Raw genomic sequence first — 24,065 nt, forward strand, 5'->3', positions numbered from 1 at the left:
GGAAAAAGTTCCTGGACCGTATTTAAATTAGTAGTAGGATTGGCTATAGGATAAGCACCACTTATAAGTGTAGAAAAGGAGAGGCTATTTGATTGAACAATCCGATTTGCCTACACTTAAAACAATGGCAAGAGGGGCTTATACCCCAATTCTTCAGGTGTGATATGCCCTGATTTTTTAAGAATTTTGAATTCAAGTGTAGAAAAGGTGAATCCTCTCAGACAGATTTGCCTACACTTAAAACAAAGGCAAGAGGGGCTTATACCCCAATTCTTCAGGTGTGATATGCCCTGATTTTTTAAGAATTTTGAATTCAAGTGTAGAAAAAGGTGAAGCCTCTCAGACAGATTTGCCTACACTTAAAATTATGTCAAGTACCCATATCATCTTATTGTTTATAGTGTGTTTTTTCTGTCAAAATCCCAGGAGACCCAGTAGAGTGTGGTGCATAGCCCCATGGTTTTTATTGCCTTGTAATCAGGAGGTTCGGGTTTGAGTCCTCATAAAATGTGAAGCCTCCCCTGATGGCAAAGTGTTAATATTGTTGCCTTGTAAACAAGGGGCTCGGGTTTGAGTCCTGATAAAATGTGTAAGATTGAAATACATGTGGCAAAATAATATCTCCATACGTGAGATTTTGAGAATAATTATTGCTAGTTGATATACAACTGATAGCCCCCAGATCTGAAAACCTGGTAAAAAGTGTTTTACAACAGCATAAAAAGAGCAAAATTATTTTATATTGGGGATCACCAGAGCCTAGTTACTGTTTTGGCATAGTTCTGTTTTTTTTTGGACCAAGAAATTTTATATAAATAAACAACAAATATGCCAAAACAAAAATATTGCAATCAGTGTAATAAAAATATATCTAGTTCTCATTGGGCCAGGCACCGGCATAATTGTGATCGTAAGAAATGCAGAAAGGCCACAAAAATGTGTCCAAGATGCCATAAAATATTAAGCAAGGCATATTACAAATGGCATAAGTGTAATTCTTATGTACAGTCATCAACATTGCCCCCACAACCATCTACATCTGGTCTGAAAAGGAAGCATGAAACACCTGTTAATGCTTCACCGGCAAAGCAGCCACGCTATGAACCCATCCATAGCAGCTTTAATGGCCAATTAAGGGATTACCGGTTTGAATCAGAGCCAAGATGTGGCATTGAGAATTTTTTGAACAGTATAAATCCTGATGTGAAGGCAATTCTAAATGCACAAAATGGGTCTAATAAGCTGTCCCTCAAATTGTTTGCACAATATAAGAAGCCAAATGGCACAAAATTTACACAGCCCCACATAACAGAAACTGTACCGGTATATTCAAATGCAAATTCAGACAAAATAATAAGCAGTTTGATAGATCAATTGAATATTAAACACTCTGAATTTGCTGGAAAAGAGTCAGGATGGAGCCTATGCGGATCTCCACACAAGTTATATGTTAATATTTCTGAATTCAACCCATTACAAGGTTCCACTTATGTGCCATTACCTGCCAATATCAAAAACAAAAGAGCCGTGGTTAATATAGAAAATAATGATGAGAAATGCTTTTTGTGGTGTATTTTAGCTGCTTTGTTTCCAGTTTCAAGGAATCCACAGAGAATAAATTATTACAAACAACATGAACATGATTTTGATGAGGCAATGGAGGGTTTAGAATATCCAATGTCTGTCCAGAATATTGATAAATTTGAAAAAAAGGCCAGGCACATCAATGGCAAACAATTATCTATTAATTTTTTTACTTGTTCTAGTGGCCGTGACAATTGCTTGATAGATCCTCTCAGAATCAGTATATTTGATGATGAATCTGCTGTTCCGATTGATCTGCTCTTAATTGAAGGGGATGGCACATATCATTACACTCTGATACATAATCTTGAAGCTTTAGTCAGAAAGCAAATAGACAAATCCAATACAATATTCAAGTTGTGCAGAAGATGTTTAAGTGTATTTGATGGCAGGAAAATGGTGAATGGGGTTCGGGAAGTGAATGCAGAAATTGCCAAAAACAAGTTAATTGAGCATCTGAAATACTGTGGCAACTATAAACCTGTTCATATGGTGATGCCTAAGCCAAGTGAAAATGTAAAATTCAAAAAGTTTGAAGCCTTGTTGGAACACCCAGCATATATTGTCTGTGATTTTGAATCAAACCTCAAACCTCTTGCATTCTGCAATCCAGATCCTGAAGAATCTTCAATTACACCATACCAGCTACATGAACCTTCCAGTTTTTATTATGTGATTGTACAGGATGGTGTTGTTACTAAAAAAGATTCATACTTGGGAGCAGATGCCATCAAAGAATTTGCACAAAGAATAGAAAATGAGTGCCATAGCATAGCATCTAATGTTTTATTAAAATCAAAACTCATGTTGCCTTTAACAGAAAAACAGATTGAAGATTTCAACAATGCAGAAAAATGCCCGGTATGTGATTCTGAATTTTCAGATACAAATATCAAGGTTCATCACCATTCTCATACAGATGGTAAATTCTTAATGGCCTTGTGTGATAGCTGCAATATTCAGATGCAGAGACCAAAATTTGTCCCCTTATTTTGCCACGGTGCATCCAATTATGATTTTCATCATTTGATTAGGTACGAGGGGTTTGACAAGCAGAATTTAAATATTTTAGCTGAAAATGATGAGAAATATATTGCCATTAACAAAATAATTAAAGTTAATGGTGTTTCTATTCACATAAGATTTCTTGATTCTTACAGAATTTTATCGGCTAGCCTGGCTACACTGGCCACTCAATTATCTGATGATCAATTCAAAATCACATGTGCTTTGTTTCCAAATCAGGACCTGAAATTAATTAGGCGGAAGGGTGTATATCCATATGATTATGTTACAGATTTTTCTAAATTTGATGAGTGTGCTCTGCCACCACAACAACAGTTTTACAGCAAAATCAGAGGATCTGGAATCACTGATGAAGATTATCACCATGCCCAATTGATGTGGAACAATTTAAAATGCCAGACATTTGGTGATTATCACATGGCATATTTAAAACTTGATGTGACCCTCTTAGCTGATATACTTCAAGCATTCAGAAAATCTTCTATGCAAAATTATGAACTAGATCCAATATATTTTTACAGTGCCCCGGGCCTAGCATGGGCTGCAATGTTTTTAAACACTAAAATGCAATTGGATCTGATCCAAGATCAGGACATGTATCTGTTTATGGAACAATGTATAAGAGGAGGCATGGTGCAATGTTCTCAGAGATATGCCAGAGCAAATAACAAATATATTCCTGATTATGATCCAGCACTGCCATCAAATTATATACTGTATGTAGATGCAAACAGCCTCTATGGTTATGCCATGATGAAAAAACTGCCATATGCAGGGCTTGAATGGGTTGAAGATTTTAACATTGAGGATCTTAAGAATTTTGATGACAGTGACTATGGCCTGTTCTTAGAGGTTGATCTGACAATTCCAGATGATTTACACAACAAATTTTCTGATCTGCCCCCAATTCCCGAGGTTCAGTGCTCACCTGGCTCTAAACAAAAGAAATTGATGATGACACTGGAGCCAAAACAGGGTTATGTTATATATTACAAAAACCTCCAGTTCCTGATGAATCATGGTGTTCAAGTGACCAAAGTTGGAAAAGTTTTGAGGTTCAGGCACTCAAGATGGTTGAAGCCATATATTGATACAAACACAGAGCTTCGAACATCAGCAATAAGCCAATTTGACAAGACCTTGTTTAAATTGATGGTCAATTCAGTGTATGGCAAAACAATTGAAAATGTCAGAAAACATACCGATGTTAAAATAATTACTGACCCCAGCCGGAGCAAAAAATTGATTGCAAAGCCTAATTTCAATTATAGAAGAATTTATGATGAAAATATGGCACTTTTCAACATGAAAAAAACAAATATTAAATTTGATAAGCCTATTTATGTAGGGGCTGTGATATTGGAATTGGCCAAATTACACATGTTAAAATTGTATTATGATGTGTTGAAACCTTTTTATGGTGATTGTGTAAAATTGATGTACATGGATACAGATAGTTTTGTTCTTGATATTCAAACAGAAGATGTTTATCAAGATATGGCACAGCCTGAATTGTTTGAATATTTTGATACCAGTGAACATACAGAGATTCAACACCACAACAAAAAGGTGCCTGGCAAGTTAAAAGATGAGACACTTGGTGATGTTATTGTGGCATTTGCTGGGTTAAGAGCCAAGATGTACAGTTTTGAAACATGTAGTGGTGTTGTTGCCAAAAAGGCCAAGGGCATTGGCAGAGTGACTGTTGAAGAAGAGCTTGAATTTGAAGATTACAAAAATTGCCTCAAATCATGTAGCGCAATCAGAACATCAGAAAATAGAATTCAGAGTATGCATCACTTATTGACTACAAATATTGTAAGAAAAGTGGCTCTGGACCCACATGATGATAAGAGATGCATTTTATCATGTGGCATACATACTCTACCATGGGGGCATTGTGATTTGAAAAATGGCAATCAATGCCCAAACACAGAGTATGATTTGAAATAAATAAACATGCCTATGAACTTATTTGGGTTCAAAAAACAGGCTATTATGGAGCTGCCAACACCACAACCTTCTTCTGATATAATATCTAAACTGAGTGGTTTCTTAATTATTCATCTGAACAGCATACTTACAGATGTTGATGATGAAACAGGTAAAACATTGTACATATTTAACAATAATTTAAAGCATTACCAATTACCTGTAGGTGGGCAATTGCAATTTATTACAACCCCTGAGGGTGATGTCAAGATTTCAGTAGGGAGAAATATTTATAGAATTAAGCACTCAAACATGATTTCTGGCACTGTTTATACTGTTTCTGCTGGTGACTGCTTATATATTGAGGTCCCGGGATCATATGACAAGCTTATACCCTTTTTTATAGAATTAAGAATCAGATACTCTATAATAAATAACCACTAAAACAAAAATGCCTAATGATATATTTGGCCATATAAGGCATGAAGATCACAGTGATGAGATTCTGATGCTTGATGTCAGAGTCAAGAAATTAAGAAGTGATTTACAAGCTTTACAAACCACACTTAATGCTAGTCTTCAATTAGAAATTACAAATTTACAATCACAATGCATGGACCCTCTTCTTAAAATTGATTCTGAACTCAAATTGTTGCTTCAGAAATATACTGATTTGGCCACATTGGATAATTTTCAAAGTTTAGAAGAAGCTGTAGCAGCTCTTCAAGCCAAATTTAAGACCCAGGCCACCAATTCTGAGCAATTGAAACAACAATTGGAAAAGCAAATAAATAATGTCCAGGCACAGCTCCAAACAATTGTCAAAAGCATAAAATCACAAGAAGATTTTGATCTAGTGATTTCCACTCTAAAAGAACAGATTCAATCACTCCAAATACCTAATCTGGATCCTCTGCACAATGCCATAGCCGAGGTTAAAGAAAAAATTGAGACACTTGAAAATTTTATGAACAATTTGCCATCTTCTGATGCTTTGAGTGCAATAACTCGGAGTGTAGCAAATATTAAGCTGCAACTTGAAACATATGAAGATTTTGGAAAAATTCAAAGTACCATAACCCATCTTGAAGGTACAATAGCAGCAGTGCAAAGTGATTTGGCAAATGTACAAGAAACTCTAGAATCTCGCCTGCCCCGTATTGTAGATACTCTTGTTAGTGTCCAGCACCAAATCACAAAGCTTGAAAACCTCAACACTGAATCTGAGCTATCTCATTTTCATCATTTGATTGATGATATTCAAACAAAGCTTGAAATTTTACAACAATCTACACTCACTCAGGCAGATATAGCCCTGCTCCAAAATGCTATGCAAAATGTGGCTGATGCTTCTGAATTAAACAATGTAAAATTGGCACTTGAATCTTTGCAAAATACAGTATCAAATCTTCCTACATCACAGGAACTTAAAAATATTAAAAGGGCAGTGAATCGCATATTGAAATCAGAAGATATCAAGAATATCCAGACAGAGATCAAACATCTCACTCAGACAGTGGCCACTCTACCAACCAATCAACATATTAATGAACTGCATGCCCTGTTTGAGGATATCAGAAGACAGGTCCATGATCTTACTGCTCAAAATTCAAAATTGGCAGTTGTTGAAAATTTGCAACAAATTGTAGCTAATATCAAGCAACAGCTAGGGGCCATGGAATCCAATCAAGCAAATGCTCTATCTGTTTTTGCCACCCAGCTTCAAGAAATTGTGCAACAATACAAAAAACTTGTTGTGGACATAAAAATCAAGCCAGGCCATGATGATGTTGTTAGGACCATCAATGAGCACCTTGAATCTGTAACAAGCAGATTGCTCACAGCAGAAAAGGAAATAACAGGCATAATCGAGAATCCAAAACATACAGTAATTCTTGAATTGTACAGCATCCCCAACAAAGAATATGATTCTCCATTTACACCAGGTGGCAAAATATATATGCTGTCCCCTGCACAATTTTATTACCAATTTTTTGTTGGGGGCACATTGAGACCAATCAAGATCAAATATTGGCTTCAACCACAGGCACACCACTACCCCACCTTATCAATAACAAATGCTGACAACAAAGCAAAAATCACCAGTGTAGAGTTAGAAGATTTTACAGATCCCAATACATTAGAAACAGCCTATGTTGAAGATGATGGCTCTCTGGAATTTAAAATACAAATAGGGGACAAATTATATTTAGAAAATCCTGCAGTATCAGCTGCTGAACACCCCATAGTTGCAATATTCTTGTTTACATATTATGTCTAGACAAATTATTGTTGATGAATTACACAGACAGGCCAGACATAATTTTAAGAGACTCCCAGTAGTCACAAAGGGCATAGATGATTTATGGCAAGGGGACTTGATTGAAATGGCAAGTGGACAGTTGAAAAACTTAGACAAAATCAACAAGGGCTACAAGTATCTACTCACTGTAATAGATACATTTTCAAAATTTGCCTGGGCTGTGCCTCTCAAATCCAAGACTGGAACATGTGTTACAGAAGCCATCAGAACAATCATCAATCAGAGTGGAAGATCACCGCGCTATTTGCAAACAGATAATGGCAAAGAATTTTATAATTCAGTGTTTCAACAATTTATTAAAAGCCAGGCAATACAACATTATTCGAGTTACAGTGATCTCAAAGCCTCAATTGTAGAGAGATTCAACAAAACCCTAAAAAATCTTATGTATAAACAATTTACACTTCAAGGTAATTATAAATGGATTAATATTCTTCCAGAACTTCTACATAAATATAACAACTCGGTCCATTCCACAATCAACATGAAATCCTCTGAAGTAACTTCATCTGATGAGCAAAAATTGATCAGCACTGTTTATTATCCTAAATACCAGCCAACAACAAGAAAGGCCAAATACAGGGTGGGTGATCAAGTAAGAATCAGCAAATATAGGGACTTATTCAAAAGAGGCTTTACAAGAAACTGGAGCACTGAATTATTTACAGTGGTTCAAGTTAAACCTGGGACCCTTAACACATATATAATAAAAGATCACCGAGGAGAAATTCTCAAAGGCAGATTCTATGAAGAAGAGCTCAGCAAAACTAAACAGCCTGACACATATCTCATAGAAAAAATCATCCGCAGAAAAGGCAACAAGTTATTTGTCAAATGGCTAGGGCTTCCAGAACACAGCTGGATCGATGCAAACAAAATAATAATATGAGCACCTGGGATGTTATAAAAAGGCTGCCAGAACCTGAACAGCAGATTAAGAGAAATGGCAACTTGCTGCCTGATAATATTAGGTGTCTTATTGTTGGGCCATCTGCTTGTGGTAAAACTACACTAATGGTTGATAATTTTTTATTGGCACCCAACTGGTTAGACTGGAAAAACAGGCACTTGTATGTTTTTTCTAAGAGCTTGGAACAATTAAAATATCAGCAGCTGATTAAGCTATATGATGGATTGGATATAGCCACTTTTGAACCAGATGTTAAGCCACTTCATGACTGTCTCGATAATTCTGTTGTTGTGTTTGATGACATTATACTGGATAATCAAAACAAGGTTAGAAATTTCTTTACACAGGGCCGGCACAAAAACATTGATTGCTTCTACCTGGCACAGACTTTTTCTAAAATACCCAAGCAGCTGATCCGAGACAACAGCAATTTTATATGTGTGTTTCATCAAGATCATACCAACCTCAAACACATACATGATGAATATGTAGGTGGTGACTTGAGCTACAATGATTTTTCCAAGTTTTGCAGTAGGTGCTGGAACCAGGACAGTTATGGGTTTGTCACAATTGATATGACAAGAAAACCCAATAGTGGCAAATACAGAAATAAAATCAACAATTTTCTAGACATTGAAACATATATAAATAACCATGAAAAGGCCAATCATTGATGATCTTAAATTAAGAGATTATCTTGTAAAAAGATTTAAGGGATGGAAATCAGAGAACCGGGGAATTTATGAAAAACACAAACAAACAGAACAGCCTATAATTGATGCTATTAGTGAATTAGGTAAAAATATCAAAACTGTTACAGAGCAAAATCAAAATTTGATCACAGAGCTTGTACCTGTAGCTGCAAGGAACATATTAGATTATCCAATCACCCCACTTTCCAGTATTCATACACCTAGTCCTATTGCTCCTCGAAGAATTGAAGCTACTCAGGATCCTATTGAATTGGGTCTTCTTGCTCAAAAATATTTAACCACACCTAAAGACAACAAAGATGAGGTCTTTGGCTTATATGCTGACACAGAGCGTGATGGTAGCATCATACATAGAATTGGCAATTTCAGAGTAACATTTATGGGAGATGATATAATTGTATATTCAGAATCTCATCTTGGACAAAGAGGTGGTTTTGTTAAATATCCCGGAACACCTGGATTGTGGGAACTGATGACTAGGAAAAGGCCTGGCAGCTATACAGATCAAGATTATGAATATTACAAAGAAATATTAATAAAATCAGATGCTCTATACCAGAACAATGATCCCACACAAAAAAGAGTCAAGTCTAGCAGTGGGGCAAAATACAATAATTTAATCAAGCCCATATGGTCACAGATCAAGACTGGCAGTGGAATCAAACAATACAACATCCTGCCTAAAGAATTTGTCTGGGTTGATGATGTCAGGAAACTTGTAGATAGGTTATTGGTGATAGCTGGGGAGGAAAATGCTGGGAACCACAATTTTTACAATGAAAAGGTTGGAATTATGGACATGATAAGCACCAAATTATCTAATTTTATAGTGAATGACACTGAGGGGATTGGATATCTCATAAAAATTATTAATACTCTACCACCTAAATTTTGGAATATTTCTGAGGGCCGGGGGTTGGTTAATGACATTATAAACAAGCTGCCATTTGAACTACACATTCCAGGCTATCAGTATTGTGGCCCAGGCACAAAATTGGACCATAGATTAAACAGAGGTGATCCTGGTGTTAATCCCCTAGATGCTGCTTGTAGAGACCATGACATAGCATACAACACACATTCTGATCTTGACAAGAGACATGTTGCAGACAAGAAATTAGAAGAGGCTGCATTTGGTAGATTTGTAAGCAAAGATGCTTCTTTAAGTGAAAAAATAGCAGCATTGGGAACCACCATAGCTATGAGCACCAAACAAAAACTGGGGTGGGGGCTGTGAATATGTATATAATAAACCTACAATGAAGGCCAAGGGTGTTATGTATCAAATACCTTATGCAGGTCTCAAATCTCTTGGGCCTATTGATAGCCTTTTGACCAAAAAGCAGCGCAAGAAAAAAAATTCTTGTATTGCAAAAGGGCATGGTATGAAATTGTTGCTTAGTACCCCCCAATTAAAAAAATTACAGCAATCAAGAAAAAAATCACATGTGGGGGGATTTATATTTACCATCCCTGCCATCTTAGCAGCACTTGGGGCTGTTGTGAGCTTGGCTGGGGGATCAGCTGCCATAGCAAAAACAGTAATAGATGCCAAAAAAATAGAGCAGAATTAGATGAGCAGAAGCGCCATAACCTGGCCATGGAGAAACAAGGCAAAGGTGTTAAGAGAGCCATGAATAAGTTTAAAAAAACAAGAGCCGCTTACAAACCAAGATATTGAAGCTTTAATCAAGCCACTGGGCATCAAACATTTTAGAGGTGTGTACATGTCTGATTCTTTACCAGAACAACCACTCAACAAAGAGTGTGGCATTGTTAATTTGGATAAGTACAAAAATCAGGGCACTCACTGGATCTGCTATCTTAAATATTTAAAAAATGAGGCATTTGTGTTTGATTCATTTGGAGGTGTTCCACCTGAAAATTTAATAAAATATCTAAATTCAGCTAATCTTTATTACAATAATGCCCGTGTTCAAAATTTCAAAGATGTTAATTGCGGACATTTGTGTTTATCTGTTCTGAGATATATGTCTCAAATAAATAAACCATCAATTGAAGATTTTCAAAAAGCCTTGTGGTATCTGAAACATCATGGGGGTATTCCATCTCACCAGCCAAAATTCAATATTGAAACTCAAATTGCATGATGATATAGTGTATCCCAAAACAATAGCTCTCAGAGCATTTTATGGCATGTACTTGATCCCTAATATTACACACCACAACAACAAAATTGCAGTAGGGGATCAAAAAATTGTCATCACTCCAGGGCAATATAATCTATCTACTCTAAATGCTCAATTACCCAGAGGTATAGTGTTAAGTCAAAATTCTGTCACTCACAGAGTAGAGATTGTATCTGCTACAGAAACAGTGGATCTGGGTACTATAGGAGAGCTGTTAGGCTTTGAGAACAACACAAAACTTGAACCAGGCATCAAACACACTGCTATTAATATACCTAAATTCTTAGCTATAGAAACTCTGAATATTCACTGTAATGTGGCCGAGGGTATGATCACCAAATCAAATGGTATAGGCACTCACAAACAAACTGGCATCATTGCAACATTCAAACCTAATTCTGAATTTATGGAGCCAATCATCTACACTCCATCCCCAACATTATATTTTCCTGTGTGCCATAATAGAATAGATTATATTGAATTGATGGTCACTAATGAAAAAGAAGAATTAGTTGATTTTGCTGGAGCCACAACAACTGCAATCATAGAGATTAATATTTAAATAAAAAATACATACAAGAAAAAATGGAAAATATTGAGAGTTATGAGCTACAATCATTCCCTCCAAACAGGAGGACATTTGCAAATTTAAATCAACCCAACACAGAAATTGAGGTTGATCTTGATGTAGGGGATGGCTTTATACACCCCCACAGAGCAGATCTATACATCAAATTTGATGTTGTAAAGCTCGATGGAACAGATTATCCGGCAAATTCAAATATAAGATTGGTAGATAATTTTGTACCGCATCTGTTCTCTGAAATTGAGATCAGAAAGCATGGTGTTGTTATAAACAGAGTGGATTATCCCGGCATTACCTCCACAGCTTTGGCCACACTAAAATTATCCAAAACCGAGGCTTCTTACTACAAAATAGGTGGATTTGAGGCTGGTGATAAAATATTATCTAAAAGCCACACAGTTCTGTTCCCTATGCGCCTGTTGCCAGGATTCTTCTCAAATTACAAAGATATTATGTGGAAGGGTGGTTTAAGAATCACATTTAGAAGAGCTGCCAATGATAATAATGCTTTGATGAGGTACAGTACATTAAACTCTACAGGGGAAGCTCTGCCCAATACCCTACCTGATGAAGGCAAATGCATTATTCAGACTATGGAGCTAAGAATCCCAGTTGTTGAATATGAGGCCAGTCATGCTCTTAAATACAAAGCAGATATAATATAAAATCCACAGATTCCTCTACAAATTTATACATATCAATGTGTACAGAAGCCCGCATCTGGTACTTATTATGAGTTTGATGCTACAAATTCATCCTCCAGTATACAATATCACATGCCGGATTTTGTGGTGGTATTGTTTCAGACTGGAAGACACAATAATCAGGAAAAAAATTCAAGTAGATTTGATAACTGCAACATCAAGAACATATATCTTAAAAATGGCAGAAATGAGGTATTTCCTAGAGAAAATTATAATTTAGACATGTCCAAGGATGATTTCCTTAAATTATATGAAGCATTTACAGCATTCAAAAGGGTCACTACTGGCAATACTGACATGTATTACACACCAGATGAATTCAAAGCACAGAGACCCATGTTTGTAATCAACACTTCAAAAAGAAAACAGGTTGTGGTGAATGACAGGACAAACATTAAAATTATCTGTGAATTCCATGAGGCATTACCTGATGACACCATATGTAGTGTTATTCTCATAGGGGAAAAATCATATGTTTATGATGTAAGAAATGAGAGAGTCACAGAACAATTCTAGAGGGCCGATTCAAACACAGAATCCCCTTGATTACAAAGCAATAATACCAACATTTTGCTGTCAGGGAGGCTCAGACACTCTGCCAGGTTTCGAACCTGTGGCCTTTTGATTATAGAACATATAGGCCAAGGAATTATGTCTACACCACATCTGCATATTGCAGAGAAGCTCAAATAACACAGTACTTCTGCCTATTCTGCAGAAAAGCTAAAATACAATTCAAAATGGGATTTTGAAATGTGCAGTAAATATACAGAGCCCCTCTCAGGTACATATTAACACAACTGAATTCTTTCAGGCAAACATGGAAGCGGGCAACTAAGAATTCACCTTGGAGTTAATGACACTGATGGACAGGCATGCAAGAGATATAATCTACACTGTGTCCTTTCGGGGAAAATTGCATGTCAGCAGATATAATCTCCCAGGCGTGCAATTAATTGCCCCGGCCGGGGCATGTGACTGATCAAAAGATTAGAAGAACATGCAGGCACATGCACATGTCTTATTGTATTGATCGGGGATGTTTTGCAATAAGAATATATAGTATTTGGCTGAGCTAGTGTTTTTATACCCAACAGCAGTAACTAGGCTCTGGTGATCCCCAATATAAAATAATTTTGCTCTTTTTATGCTGTTGTAAAACACTTTTTACCAGGTTTTCAGATCTGGGGGCTATCAGTTGTATATCAACTAGCAATAATTATTCTCAAAATCTCACGTATGGAGATATTATTTTGCCACATGTATTTCAATCTTACACATTTTATCAGGACTCAAACCCGAGCCCCTTGTTTACAAGGCAACAATATTAACACTTTGCCATCAGGGGAGGCTTCACATTTTATGAGGACTCAAACCCGAACCTCCTGATTACAAGGCAATAAAAACCATGGGGCTATGCACCACACTCTACTGGGTCTCCTGGGATTTTGACAGAAAAAACACACTATAAACAATAAGATGATATGGGTACTTGACATAATTTTAAGTGTAGGCAAATCTGTCTGAGAGGCTTCACCTTTTTCTACACTTGAATTCAAAATTCTTAAAAAATCAGGGCATATCACACCTGAAGAATTGGGGTATAAGCCCCTCTTGCCTTTGTTTTAAGTGTAGGCAAATCTGTCTGAGAGGATTCACCTTTTCTACACTTGAATTCAAAATTCTTAAAAAATCAGGGCATATCACACCTGAAGAATTGGGGTATAAGCCCCTCTTGCCATTGTTTTAAGTGTAGGCAAATCGGATTGTTCAATCAAATAGCCTCTCTTTTTCTACACTTATAAGTGGTGCTTATCCTATAGCCAATCCTACTACTTAAATTCATCCGGAAAAAAGGTTCCTGGACCGAATTTAAATTCATCCGGAAAAAAGGTTCCTGGACCGAATTTAAATTCATCCGGAAAAATATATTCCTGGACCCTATTTAAATTCATCCGGAAAAAAGGTTCCTGGACCGTATTTAAATTCATCCGGAATAAAGGTTCCTGGACCGAATTTAAATTCATCCGGAAAAAAGGTTCCTGGACCGAATTTAAATTCATCCGGAAAAAAGGTTCCTGGACCGAATTTAAATTCATCCGGAAAAATATATTCCTGGACCCTATTTAAATTCATCCGGAAAAAAGGTTCCTGAACCGAATTTAAATTTATTCTGGAAAAGTTCCTGGACCGAATTTAAATTCATTCTGGAAAAAGTTCCTGGACCGAATTTAAATTCATCCGGAAAAATATATTCCTGGACCCTATTTAAATTCATCTGGAAAAAAGGTTCCTGGACCGAATTTAAATTCATTCTGGAAAAGTTCCTGGACCGAATTTAAATTCATTCTGGAAAAAAGGTTCCTGGACCGAATTTAAATTCATTCTGGAAAAAGTTCCTGGACCGTATTTAAATTCATCCGGAAAAAAGGTTCCTGGACCGAATTTAAATTCATTCTGGAAAAAGTTCCTGGACCGAATTTAAATTTTTTCTGGAAAAAGTTCCTGCACCGAATTTAAATTCATCCGGAAAAATATATTCCTGGACCGTATTTAAATTCATCCGGAATAAAGGTTCCTGGACCGAATTTAAATTCATCCGGAATAAAGGTTCCTGGACCGAATTTAAATTCATTAGGAAAAAAGGTTCCTGGACCGAATTTAAATTCATCCGGAAAAAAGGTTCCTGGACCGAATTTAAATTCATCCGGAAAAATATATTCCTGGACCCTATTTAAATTCATCCGGAAAAAAGGTTCCTGGACCGAATTTAAATTCATTCTGGAAAAGTTCCTGTACCGAATTTAAATTCATTCTGGAAAAAGTTCCTGGACGGAATTTAAATTCATCCGGAAAAATATATTCCTGGACCCTATTTAAATTCATCCGGAAAAAAGGTTCCTGGACCGAATTTAAATTCATTCTGGGAAAGTTCCTGGACCGAATTTAAATTCATTCTGGAAAAAGTTCCTGGACCGAATTTAAATTCATCCGGAAAAATATATTCCTGGACCCTGTTTAAATTCATCCGGAAAAAAGGTTCCTGGACCGAATTTAAATTCATTCTGGAAAAGTTCCTGGATCGAATTTAAATTTATTCTGGAAAAAGTTCCTGGACCGAATTTAAATTCATCCGGAAAAATATATTCCTGGACCGTATTTAAATTCATCCGGAATAAAGGTTCCTGGACCGAATTTAAATTCATCCGGAATAAAGGTTCCTGGACCGAATTTAAATTCATCCGGAAAAAAGGTTCCTGGACCGAATATAAATTCATCCGGAAAAAAGGTTCCTGGACCGAATTTAAATTCATCCGGAAAAATATATTCCTGGACCCTATTTAAATTCATCCGGAAAAAAGGTTCCTGGACCGTATTTAAATTCATCCGGAATAAAGGTTCCTGGACCGAATTTAAATTCATCCGGAAAAAAGGTTCCTGGACCGAATTAAAATTCATCCGGAAAAAAGGTTCCTGGACCGAATTTAAATTCATCCGGAATAAAGGTTCCTGGACCGAATTTAAATTCATCCGGAAAAAAGGTTCCTGGACCGAATTTAAATTCATCCGGAAAAATATATTCCTGGACCCTATTTAAATTCATCCGGAAAAAAGGTTCCTGGACCGAATTTAAATTCATCCGGAAAAAAGGTTCCTGGACCGAATTTAAATTCATCCGGAAAAATATATTCCTGGACCCTATTTAAATTCATCCGGAAGAAAGGTTCCTGGACCGAATTTAAATTCATTCTGGAAAAGTTCCTGGACCGAATTTAAATTCATTCTGGAAAAAGTTCCTGGACCGAATTTAAATTCATCCGGAAAAATATATTCCTGGACCCTATTTAAATTCATCCGGAAAAAAGGTTCCTGGACCGAATTTAAATTCATTCTGGAAAAAGTTCCTGGACCGTATTTAAATTCATCCGGAAAAAAGGTTCCTGGACCGAATTTAAATTCATTCTGGAAAAAGTTCCTGGACCGAATTTAAATTTATTCTGGAAAAAGTTCTTGGACCGAATTTAAATTCATCCGGAAAAATATATTCCTGGACCGTATTTAAATTCATCCGGAATAAAGGTTTCTGGACCGAATTTAAATTCATCCGGAAAAAAGGTTCCTGGACCGAATTTAAATTCATCCGGAAAAAAGGTTCCTGGACCGAATTTAAATTCATCCGGAAAAATATATTCCTGGACCCTATTTAAATTCATCTGGAAAAAAGGTTCCTGGACCGAATTTAAATTCATTCTGGAAAAGTTCCTGGACCGAATTTAAATTCATTCTGGAAAAAGTTCCTGGACCGAATTTAAATTCATTCTGGAAAAAGTTCCTGGACCGAATTTAAATTCATCCGGAAAAATATATTCCTGGACCCTATTTAAATTCATCTGGAAAAAAGGTTCCTGGACCGAATTTAAATTCATTCTGGAAAAGTTCCTGGACCGAATTTAAATTCATTCTGGAAAAAAGGTTCCTGGACCGAATTTAAATTCATTCTGGAAAAAGTTCCTGGACCGTATTTAAATTCATCCGGAAAAAAGGTTCCTGGACCGAATTTAAATTCATTCTGGAAAAAGTTCCTGGACCGAATTTAAATTTTTTCTGGAAAAAGTTCCTGCACCGAATTTAAATTCATCCGGAAAAATATATTCCTGGACCGTATTTAAATTCATCCGGAATAAAGGTTCCTGGACCGAATTTAAATTCATCCGGAATAAAGGTTCCTGGACCGAATTTAAATTCATCCGGAAAAAAGGTTCCTGGACCGAATTTAAATTCATTCTGGAAAAGTTCCTGGACCGAATTTAAATTCATTCTGGAAAAAGTTCCTGGACCGAATTTAAATTCATCCGGAAAAATATATTCCTGGACCCTATTTAAATTCATCCGGAAAAAAGGTTCCTGGACCGAATTTAAATTCATTCTGGAAAAGTTCCTGGACCGAATTTAAATTCATTCTGGAAAAAAGGTTCCTGGACCGAATTTAAATTCATTCTGGAAAAAGTTCCTGGACCGTATTTAAATTCATCCGGAAAAAAGGTTCCTGGACCGAATTTAAATTCATTCTGGAAAAAGTTCCTGGACCGAATTTAAATTTATTCTGGAAAAAGTTCTTGGACCGAATTTAAATTCATCCGGAAAAATATATTCCTGGACCGTATTTAAATTCATCCGGAATAAAGGTTCCTGGACCGAATTTAAATTCATCCGGAAAAAAGGTTCCTGGACCGAATTTAAATTCATCCGGAAAAAAGGTTCCTGGACCGAATTTAAATTCATCCGGAAAAATATATTCCTGGACCTTATTTAAATTCATCCGGAAAAAAGGTTCCTGGACCGAATTTAAATTCATTCTGGAAAAGTTCCTGGACCGAATTTAAATTCATTCTGGAAAAAGTTCCTGGACGGAATTTAAATTCATCCGGGAAAATATATTCCTGGACCCTATTTAAATTCATCCGGAAAAAAGGTTCCTGGACCGAATTTAAATTCATTCTGGAAAAGTTCCTGGACCGAATTTAAATTCATTCTGGAAAAAGTTCCTGGACCGAATTTAAATTCATCCGGAAAAATATATTCCTGGACCCTATTTAAATTCATCCGGAAAAAAGGTTCCTGGACCGAATTTAAATTCATTCTGGAAAAGTTCCTGGACCGAATTTAAATTCATTCTGGAAAAAGTTCCTGGACCGTATTTAAATTCATCCGGAAAAAAGGTTCCTGGACCGAATTTAAATTCATTCTGGAAAAAGTTCCTGGACCGAATTTAAATTTATTCTGGAAAAATTTCCTGGACCGAATTTAAATTCATCCGGAAAAATATATTCCTGGACCGTATTTAAATTCATCCGGAATAAAGGTTCCTGGACCGAATTTAAATTCATCCGGGAAAAAGTTCCTGGACCGAATTTAAATTCATCCGGAGAAAAGGTTCCTGGACCGAATTTAAATTCATTCTGGAAAAAGTTCCTGGACCGAATTTAAATTCATTCTGGAAAAGTTCCTGGACCGAATTTAAATTCATTCTGGAAAAAGTTCCTGGACCGAATTTAAATTCATCCGGAAAAAAAGTTCCTTGACCGAATTGAAATGCTTTACTATGAAAAGGTTTATACACTGTCTAGAACTCATTTACGTTTGCTGATTTTCTCTTCCAGTCAGGGATTGAATTTATTGATAATTCGTAGATCAGGATTGGCCGATTGAAAGTTGCTTTCAAAAAATGTCCCCGAGTACGTTTACACTGGAATGTCACACTGCGGTTGTACTTGTAGAAACCATATCGCAGGAAATAAATCATAACGCTGTTGTTCTCTCGTGGGCCACGTTCAAATTCTCCCTTGTCAAAGAGTTACTGTACAATGTACACAACGCAATGGACTGACTATATTTGTGTGGCGTCATGTGTTGCTCCGACAGCCGATCCAGGAACCGCAGCGCAGCCAATAGGAGTCGTCGATGAAGTAACGTGAAGCTGCCGTGTTCTCAGCAGATATCACAACAGGGGTGGAAAGTGTTGCTACAACCAAGGGAAGGAACGAGCGCGATAGAATGGGTAACGTGACTGCAGCGTTTGCGTTTCGCCCATTTCTACCTTGTACCTTAGATTCTCGAGACAGCCAGCACCTGGATTTATCTCTCATGCTCACAAATGGATAATTGTTTATCGTCAGGTCCGTATTCGATTCAAGTTGCGTATTGTTTCATTTCAATACGGAACTCGGACCCTATTAAAACTGATTCTGAAAAAAGGTTCCTGGACCGAATTGAAATACTTTACAGATAAAAAGGTTCTTTACGGTCCAGAACCCATTTACGCTTGCTGATTTTCTCTCCTGGACCGGAATTGAATTTATTTAAAATTCCTGGACCTTTAGCAACCCTGGTATTTCAGGATCAAGGTGTCCTATTTTTAATGCCGCTGATTGTACCTGCCATCAGGACTTTGCAGAACGAAATTAAACCAATAATTGAAACCAGTTAGGAAGATATAACAATACCACCTTGATGATTGGTAACCTAGCAACAGAAAGAGCCTCCATGTAGACCCCCGACCTTCACGTCTGCCCCCATCCCTTTGCAGGGGGAAACGAACAAAATATGAGGTGAGGAAATGTAGTGATTATATGCACCTCATATTCGCCAGGAAAACTTTGATTTTACAACTCAGGGCACATATCATGAATACAAAAACAAAGTAGCGTAACGCAATGTTATAACTGCGTTGGGATCGAACCAAGAACCTTGAATCTTCTATTGGGTGATGTAGTTATTCAACACTCATCTTTCAGATGGTTATCACTCGCTTGGTTACATTCAAAGGAATATCAGAAGAATTCACATGTGCAATAATTGGATTTCTGTACTCTCCATGACTGAACCGATGTGGATATTGATAAGAAGAGGATAACACTTGCCTCACAAATAGATGAAGGTTATTTCCACATTTGTCCTCTCAATTGTCACTTGTCTGACCTTACTGTCAGAATTCAATCTCTTCACGCACCATTGTCCAATAATCGCTTCCCATTTCTCTTCTCTCGCACACACAATCGTAGTCCTTACTCTCTCTCGTATTCTCGCCAACTGATCTCGCTTCGTCACGATTCCAACGCTAATTCCCTAGCCGTCTCTCAAGTCAATAACCTAACGTTTGCCTAATTCCTTATTCCGCATTTCTTTCTCTTCTTCCTGCTATGTTAAGAATAACATAAGACTTGTGACTTCTTACCCAATACCATGGGTACGATACAGTACAAGAAACCTTAATGATCAAACACTCAAACATGCATGTTACCAGTGTCAAGTCAGAGGCGCTTTTAAAGAGGGGTTAGAGCTTGAGTCCTTTGGCATAAAAAACATTATATTTATCTATTGACATAGAACATTCATTCATGTTCTTCACATGAAATAACATTTCCAAACCACTTACAAAAATATTATTTCTGCTACCAGTGGCGGCCATTGGGTACCAAAACTATGGGGGGGAGGCATGGAGAGTTTACCTTGTTTTGGTAGAAGAGGCTTAACATAAGGAGGGGCCATAGTGCAGGGCAAAATGTGGAAAACAGTGGGGGCACCACTGACGCCTACCTATTTCAGTGACTCCTTGTCACGTTTCAAACAATTGATTTACTTTGGAATGATGCAGATCAAAATGTTTCGGATAGATTGCGATCTACACCTAGTAGCAAAATAGTGGTATTGAATCACCGAATTATTCGCAAAGAACATTGAAATATTATTTATGCAAATAAATTTTCAACCTTGTTTGTGCAACGAATATATGTAAATTAGTTGTGCAATGAATATAAATAAGATTTATTGATTGATTTAGTTCATTTTACTTCATTTTTCTGCCAATTTTGACTAATTGCGAAGTTGAGGTTGAATGGCGATGAGCAGTGGCGTGCTAAGCATTTTCGATAGGAGGGGGTTAGGTATACATTTTTTAGTAGTCAGCCCTCATTTTGCCATTTTTTCCTGCATTTAATGTTTTTTTAGGAATACTGGGCCAAATGTGGGGTTATAACCCACACCAACCCCCCCCCTTAGGCACGCCACTGGTGATGAGATGATGAAGAAACAATCATAAACGTATAGGGACGATACAACAGGAAGGCAGAGAGGAGTGACTGGCAGTGAGTCCAGACACCAGAGCCTCGCTAGTCTGCAAAATGCAGTACAGGGTGCACTACGGGGAAAGGTGGTTTACATATGGGTGTCTTTGCCCACCCCTAAATAAAGTATAATTTCTTATAAAGTCCATATGTCCATACCAATATACTTGAGTGTAATATTGATTGGAATCGTGTTATTGCCAGGGTGCCAAGGCTAGAGGTATACAAAAATACACACATATTTGCCGGCTCGGTAGCTCAGTGGTTAGAGAAATGGTACGGTATGCCAGAGACCTGGGTTCGAGTCCTGGTCGAGCCTGCATTTTTCGCTGAAAATTTCTACGTAGTACATATCCTGTGTGTGCCTAATCCACAATATACTTTAGCATTGTAAAGTTTATACAACCTCTGACAATAAAGTTCGGTGAATGATCCTGAATATCGAAAGTAGACGAATTCTTAATGCAACCTACCTTACTGTCCTTCGAAGTAGTCCCCTCCCATGGCTATGCACCGTTGAGAACGGCTGTACATGTCCTGGAAACGTTTAGAAAAGTCTTCTTTAGGGATGGTGTTCAAGACCCTCGTCACGTTCCGTTGGATGTCCGGAATATCCTCAAATCTCTGACCTTTCAAAGTGATTTTGAGGCGTGGGAAGAGAAATAAATCTGGAGGATTCAGATCCAAATTTCTTGCAATGCATTGCTACAGAGGATGAGAGCTGGTGTGTGAGGTACGACCCTGAAACGAAACGCCAAAGCATGGAATGGCGTTCTCCTGCATCACCCCGTCGGAAGAAGGACAAGGCGGAAAAATCACGCATCAAGACGTTGCTTATCACTTTCTTTGACAGTGATGGCATGATCCACAAGGAATTCCTGCCGGAGGGAACAACAATTTTTCCGCCTTGGCCTTCTTCCGACGGGGTGATGCAGGAGAACGCCATTCCATGCTTTGGCGTTTCGTTTCAGGGTCGTACCTCACACACCAGCTTATATCCTCTGTAGCAATGCATTGCAAGAAATTTGGATCTGAATCCTCCAGATGCATTTCTCTTCCCACGCCTCAAAATCGCTTTTAAAGGTCAGAGATTTGAGGATATTCCGAACATCCAACGGAACGTGACGAGGGTCTTGAACACCATTCCGAAAGAAGACTATTTTAAAAGTTTCCAGGACATGTACAGCCGTTCTCAACGGTGCATAGCCATGGGAGGGGACTACTTCGAAGGACAGTAAGGTAGGTTGCATTAAGAATTCGTCTACTTTCGATATTCAGGATCATTCACCGAACTTTATTGTCAGAGGTTGTATAATAACTTTCTTGTCCCCGTTTTGCACAAAGTAACTCAGAATGTTTTATATACCTTGGTACGTACACCTCAATGTGAGCACCATTTGTAGCTCGACATATATCCAAACTATACTCAAGCTCGTGCCAAGTGTTGACCAGCATTTGAGGCGTTATTAACGCAACGATAAGCTGTCTCAAATCAGCCAAATCGTAAACTTTTCTCTTGTACACAACATCCTTAATGAAGCCCCATGCAAAAAAGTCTAGTGGTGACAAATTTGGAGATCTCGGTAGCCAGATAGTTTCTGTGCATGCATGATTCAACAACACTATTGATCGTAAAAGTGGACTATTGAGATCTATCGACTGAGTTTCACTACGAGACAATATAAGAAGTAGTTTTCGCATTATAAGCAGTTATTTTTGTGTACCCCTAGCCCGGACACCCTGTATACTAGAATTTAGAATTTCAACTTTTCTTCGTGCCATCCCCAGTTAATATAAAACAATTTTTGAGAATGAAGCAAATAAGCCAGTTATATTAAATGACAATTACAGATAAAAACAGTGGAGATGGGCAGCCTTACAGAAAATTTTGTGTTCGACATGGCCGCCCTGCAGGAACTGTGGAGGACCTTGGAGTGCCCGATCTGCAGGGAGATCCTGACGTCCCCCATCTACGTCTGCGTCCGGAATCACCACATCTGCGAGAGCTGCCTGCAGGACTCTCAGAAGTGTCCGCAGTGCGATGAGATGTTCTCGGACATCGACGAGACAGACCGCAACTTTCTGGCGGAGCAGATCATCGCCAAGCTGCCCCTTCCGTGCTCGAACCGAATCGCCGGCTGCCTTGAAATTCTCAGCGGCGCCGACAGGAATCAGCACGAACGCACCTGCGAGCACAGGCCGTTTACGTGCCCCGCACCGAGGTGCAACGACGAGCTACGGAGGGGCGCCATGATGAAGCACGTGGACACGAAGCACGCCAGCTGCCTTCGACAGAACGATGCCTCGGCGCACGAGGCTTCGGGACACAAGAAGAAGTGGAGGTTCGCTCTGTCCGAACCCTTCGTCGTCATCAATGTTGCCGACTGGGAAGAGGTCTTCTTCTCCTACTGCAAGGAGGGGAAGGAAGGCTCTTGGAACCTCTGGCTGCAGATGCTCGGGACCACACGCGAGGCCTCCAGGTATCACTACCAGTTCACGGTAACGGACAGGGAACGCCAGCAGGAGACTGTGTTCACTAGCCCAGTGGATTCGCTCTACGTTTCCCACAGCAGCATCGTCAACAACAACAGCTGCCTCTCTTTGTCGTCCAACTTGATGCAGAGGTACAAGGACAAACCCCAAAACTTTCAGTTCACGGTCAAAATCAGGAATGTTGAGGAGTAACAGCTATGGCAACACTGCTCGTCTAATTGTCACTCTCTCTGCAATAAATTCTATTTTGAAAGTATATACACTTCAGCCGCGTCCGATTGGTGCAGAACAGTTCTTGAAGCGAACATCCTCCGAGACTAACTTCCCAGCTATGAAAGTCTTTCGAATTGCACTTCGACTGCAGCGCCAAACACGATCAGTAGATAAAACTGAGGACACGTTGTTTTCCCCGCATTTTAAACACTTGTTTGTTCACCATAGAAATCACATAGCATTTTAAAATGTTCTCATACATACAACAACAACTTGCTGACTTTCTACCTCCATGAACAAATCAACGAGTCCACGAGTCAAGTACTCAAGCCTGCAACGATGCGTGCCCCGCGCTGTGGTCTCAATTGCTCGTTTAATGGGTGCAGTTCACTAGCGCACAAAAATGTGAAAGTGTGCGGTTGTGGTATATGAAAGGTGCCACGAGCGCACAACATCCAATGCTGCGTTGCCACATTATGATTGTGTAATGGCTAGGTTAGGTTAGGTTAGGTTCGACTATGTCTCTGGGGTCTGCTGGTGTCTCCCTCCTTCTGTAGCGTCTTACGAGGCCAAATTATTTATGAGATAGTGAGGATATTTAAATGGAATAGGGTTTTATGAATATAGCAATTCACATAATATATGATACATAATATGTCAACTTATAAGAACCCAGCAAAAAGGCACAAACAGTTGACACAACGTGGCAACATCGCCATGGATTTTGTGCGCTCGTGGTATACATTTTTAACCACAAGCGCACGCAGCCTTTTGTCTGTGCGTTCATGGCCTACGGTCCGTTTCATT

The 24,065-nt window shown here is 38.2% G+C and overlaps 2 protein-coding genes across 2 annotated transcripts in view; both read left to right on the forward strand.

Moving 5' to 3' along the window:
• Positions 1 to 24,065, forward strand: part of LOC145996497 (uncharacterized) — a 78,428-nt gene that overhangs the window by 24,529 nt on the left and 29,834 nt on the right. The gene's annotated exons all lie outside the window — the stretch shown is intronic.
• LOC145996496 (E3 ubiquitin-protein ligase sina-like) lies at positions 18,959 to 23,267 on the forward strand. The gene is made up of 2 exons (XM_083132996.1): positions 18,959 to 19,050; positions 22,404 to 23,267. The coding sequence occupies exon 2, from the start codon at positions 22,419 to 22,421 to the stop codon at positions 23,235 to 23,237; it is 819 nt and encodes a 272-aa protein (XP_082989122.1). The 5' UTR covers positions 18,959 to 19,050; positions 22,404 to 22,418; the 3' UTR covers positions 23,238 to 23,267.

Source organism: Lepisma saccharinum, chromosome 12 (assembly GCF_977018435.1).
Source record: "Lepisma saccharinum chromosome 12, izLepSacc3.1, whole genome shotgun sequence".
Classification (NCBI taxonomy): domain Eukaryota; kingdom Metazoa; phylum Arthropoda; class Insecta; order Zygentoma; family Lepismatidae; genus Lepisma; species Lepisma saccharinum.

Coding starts and splice junctions, on each gene's coding strand:
- LOC145996496 (XM_083132996.1), top strand. CDS start 22,419: ATGGGCAGCCTTACAGAAAATTTTGTGTTCGACATGGCCGCCCTGCAG.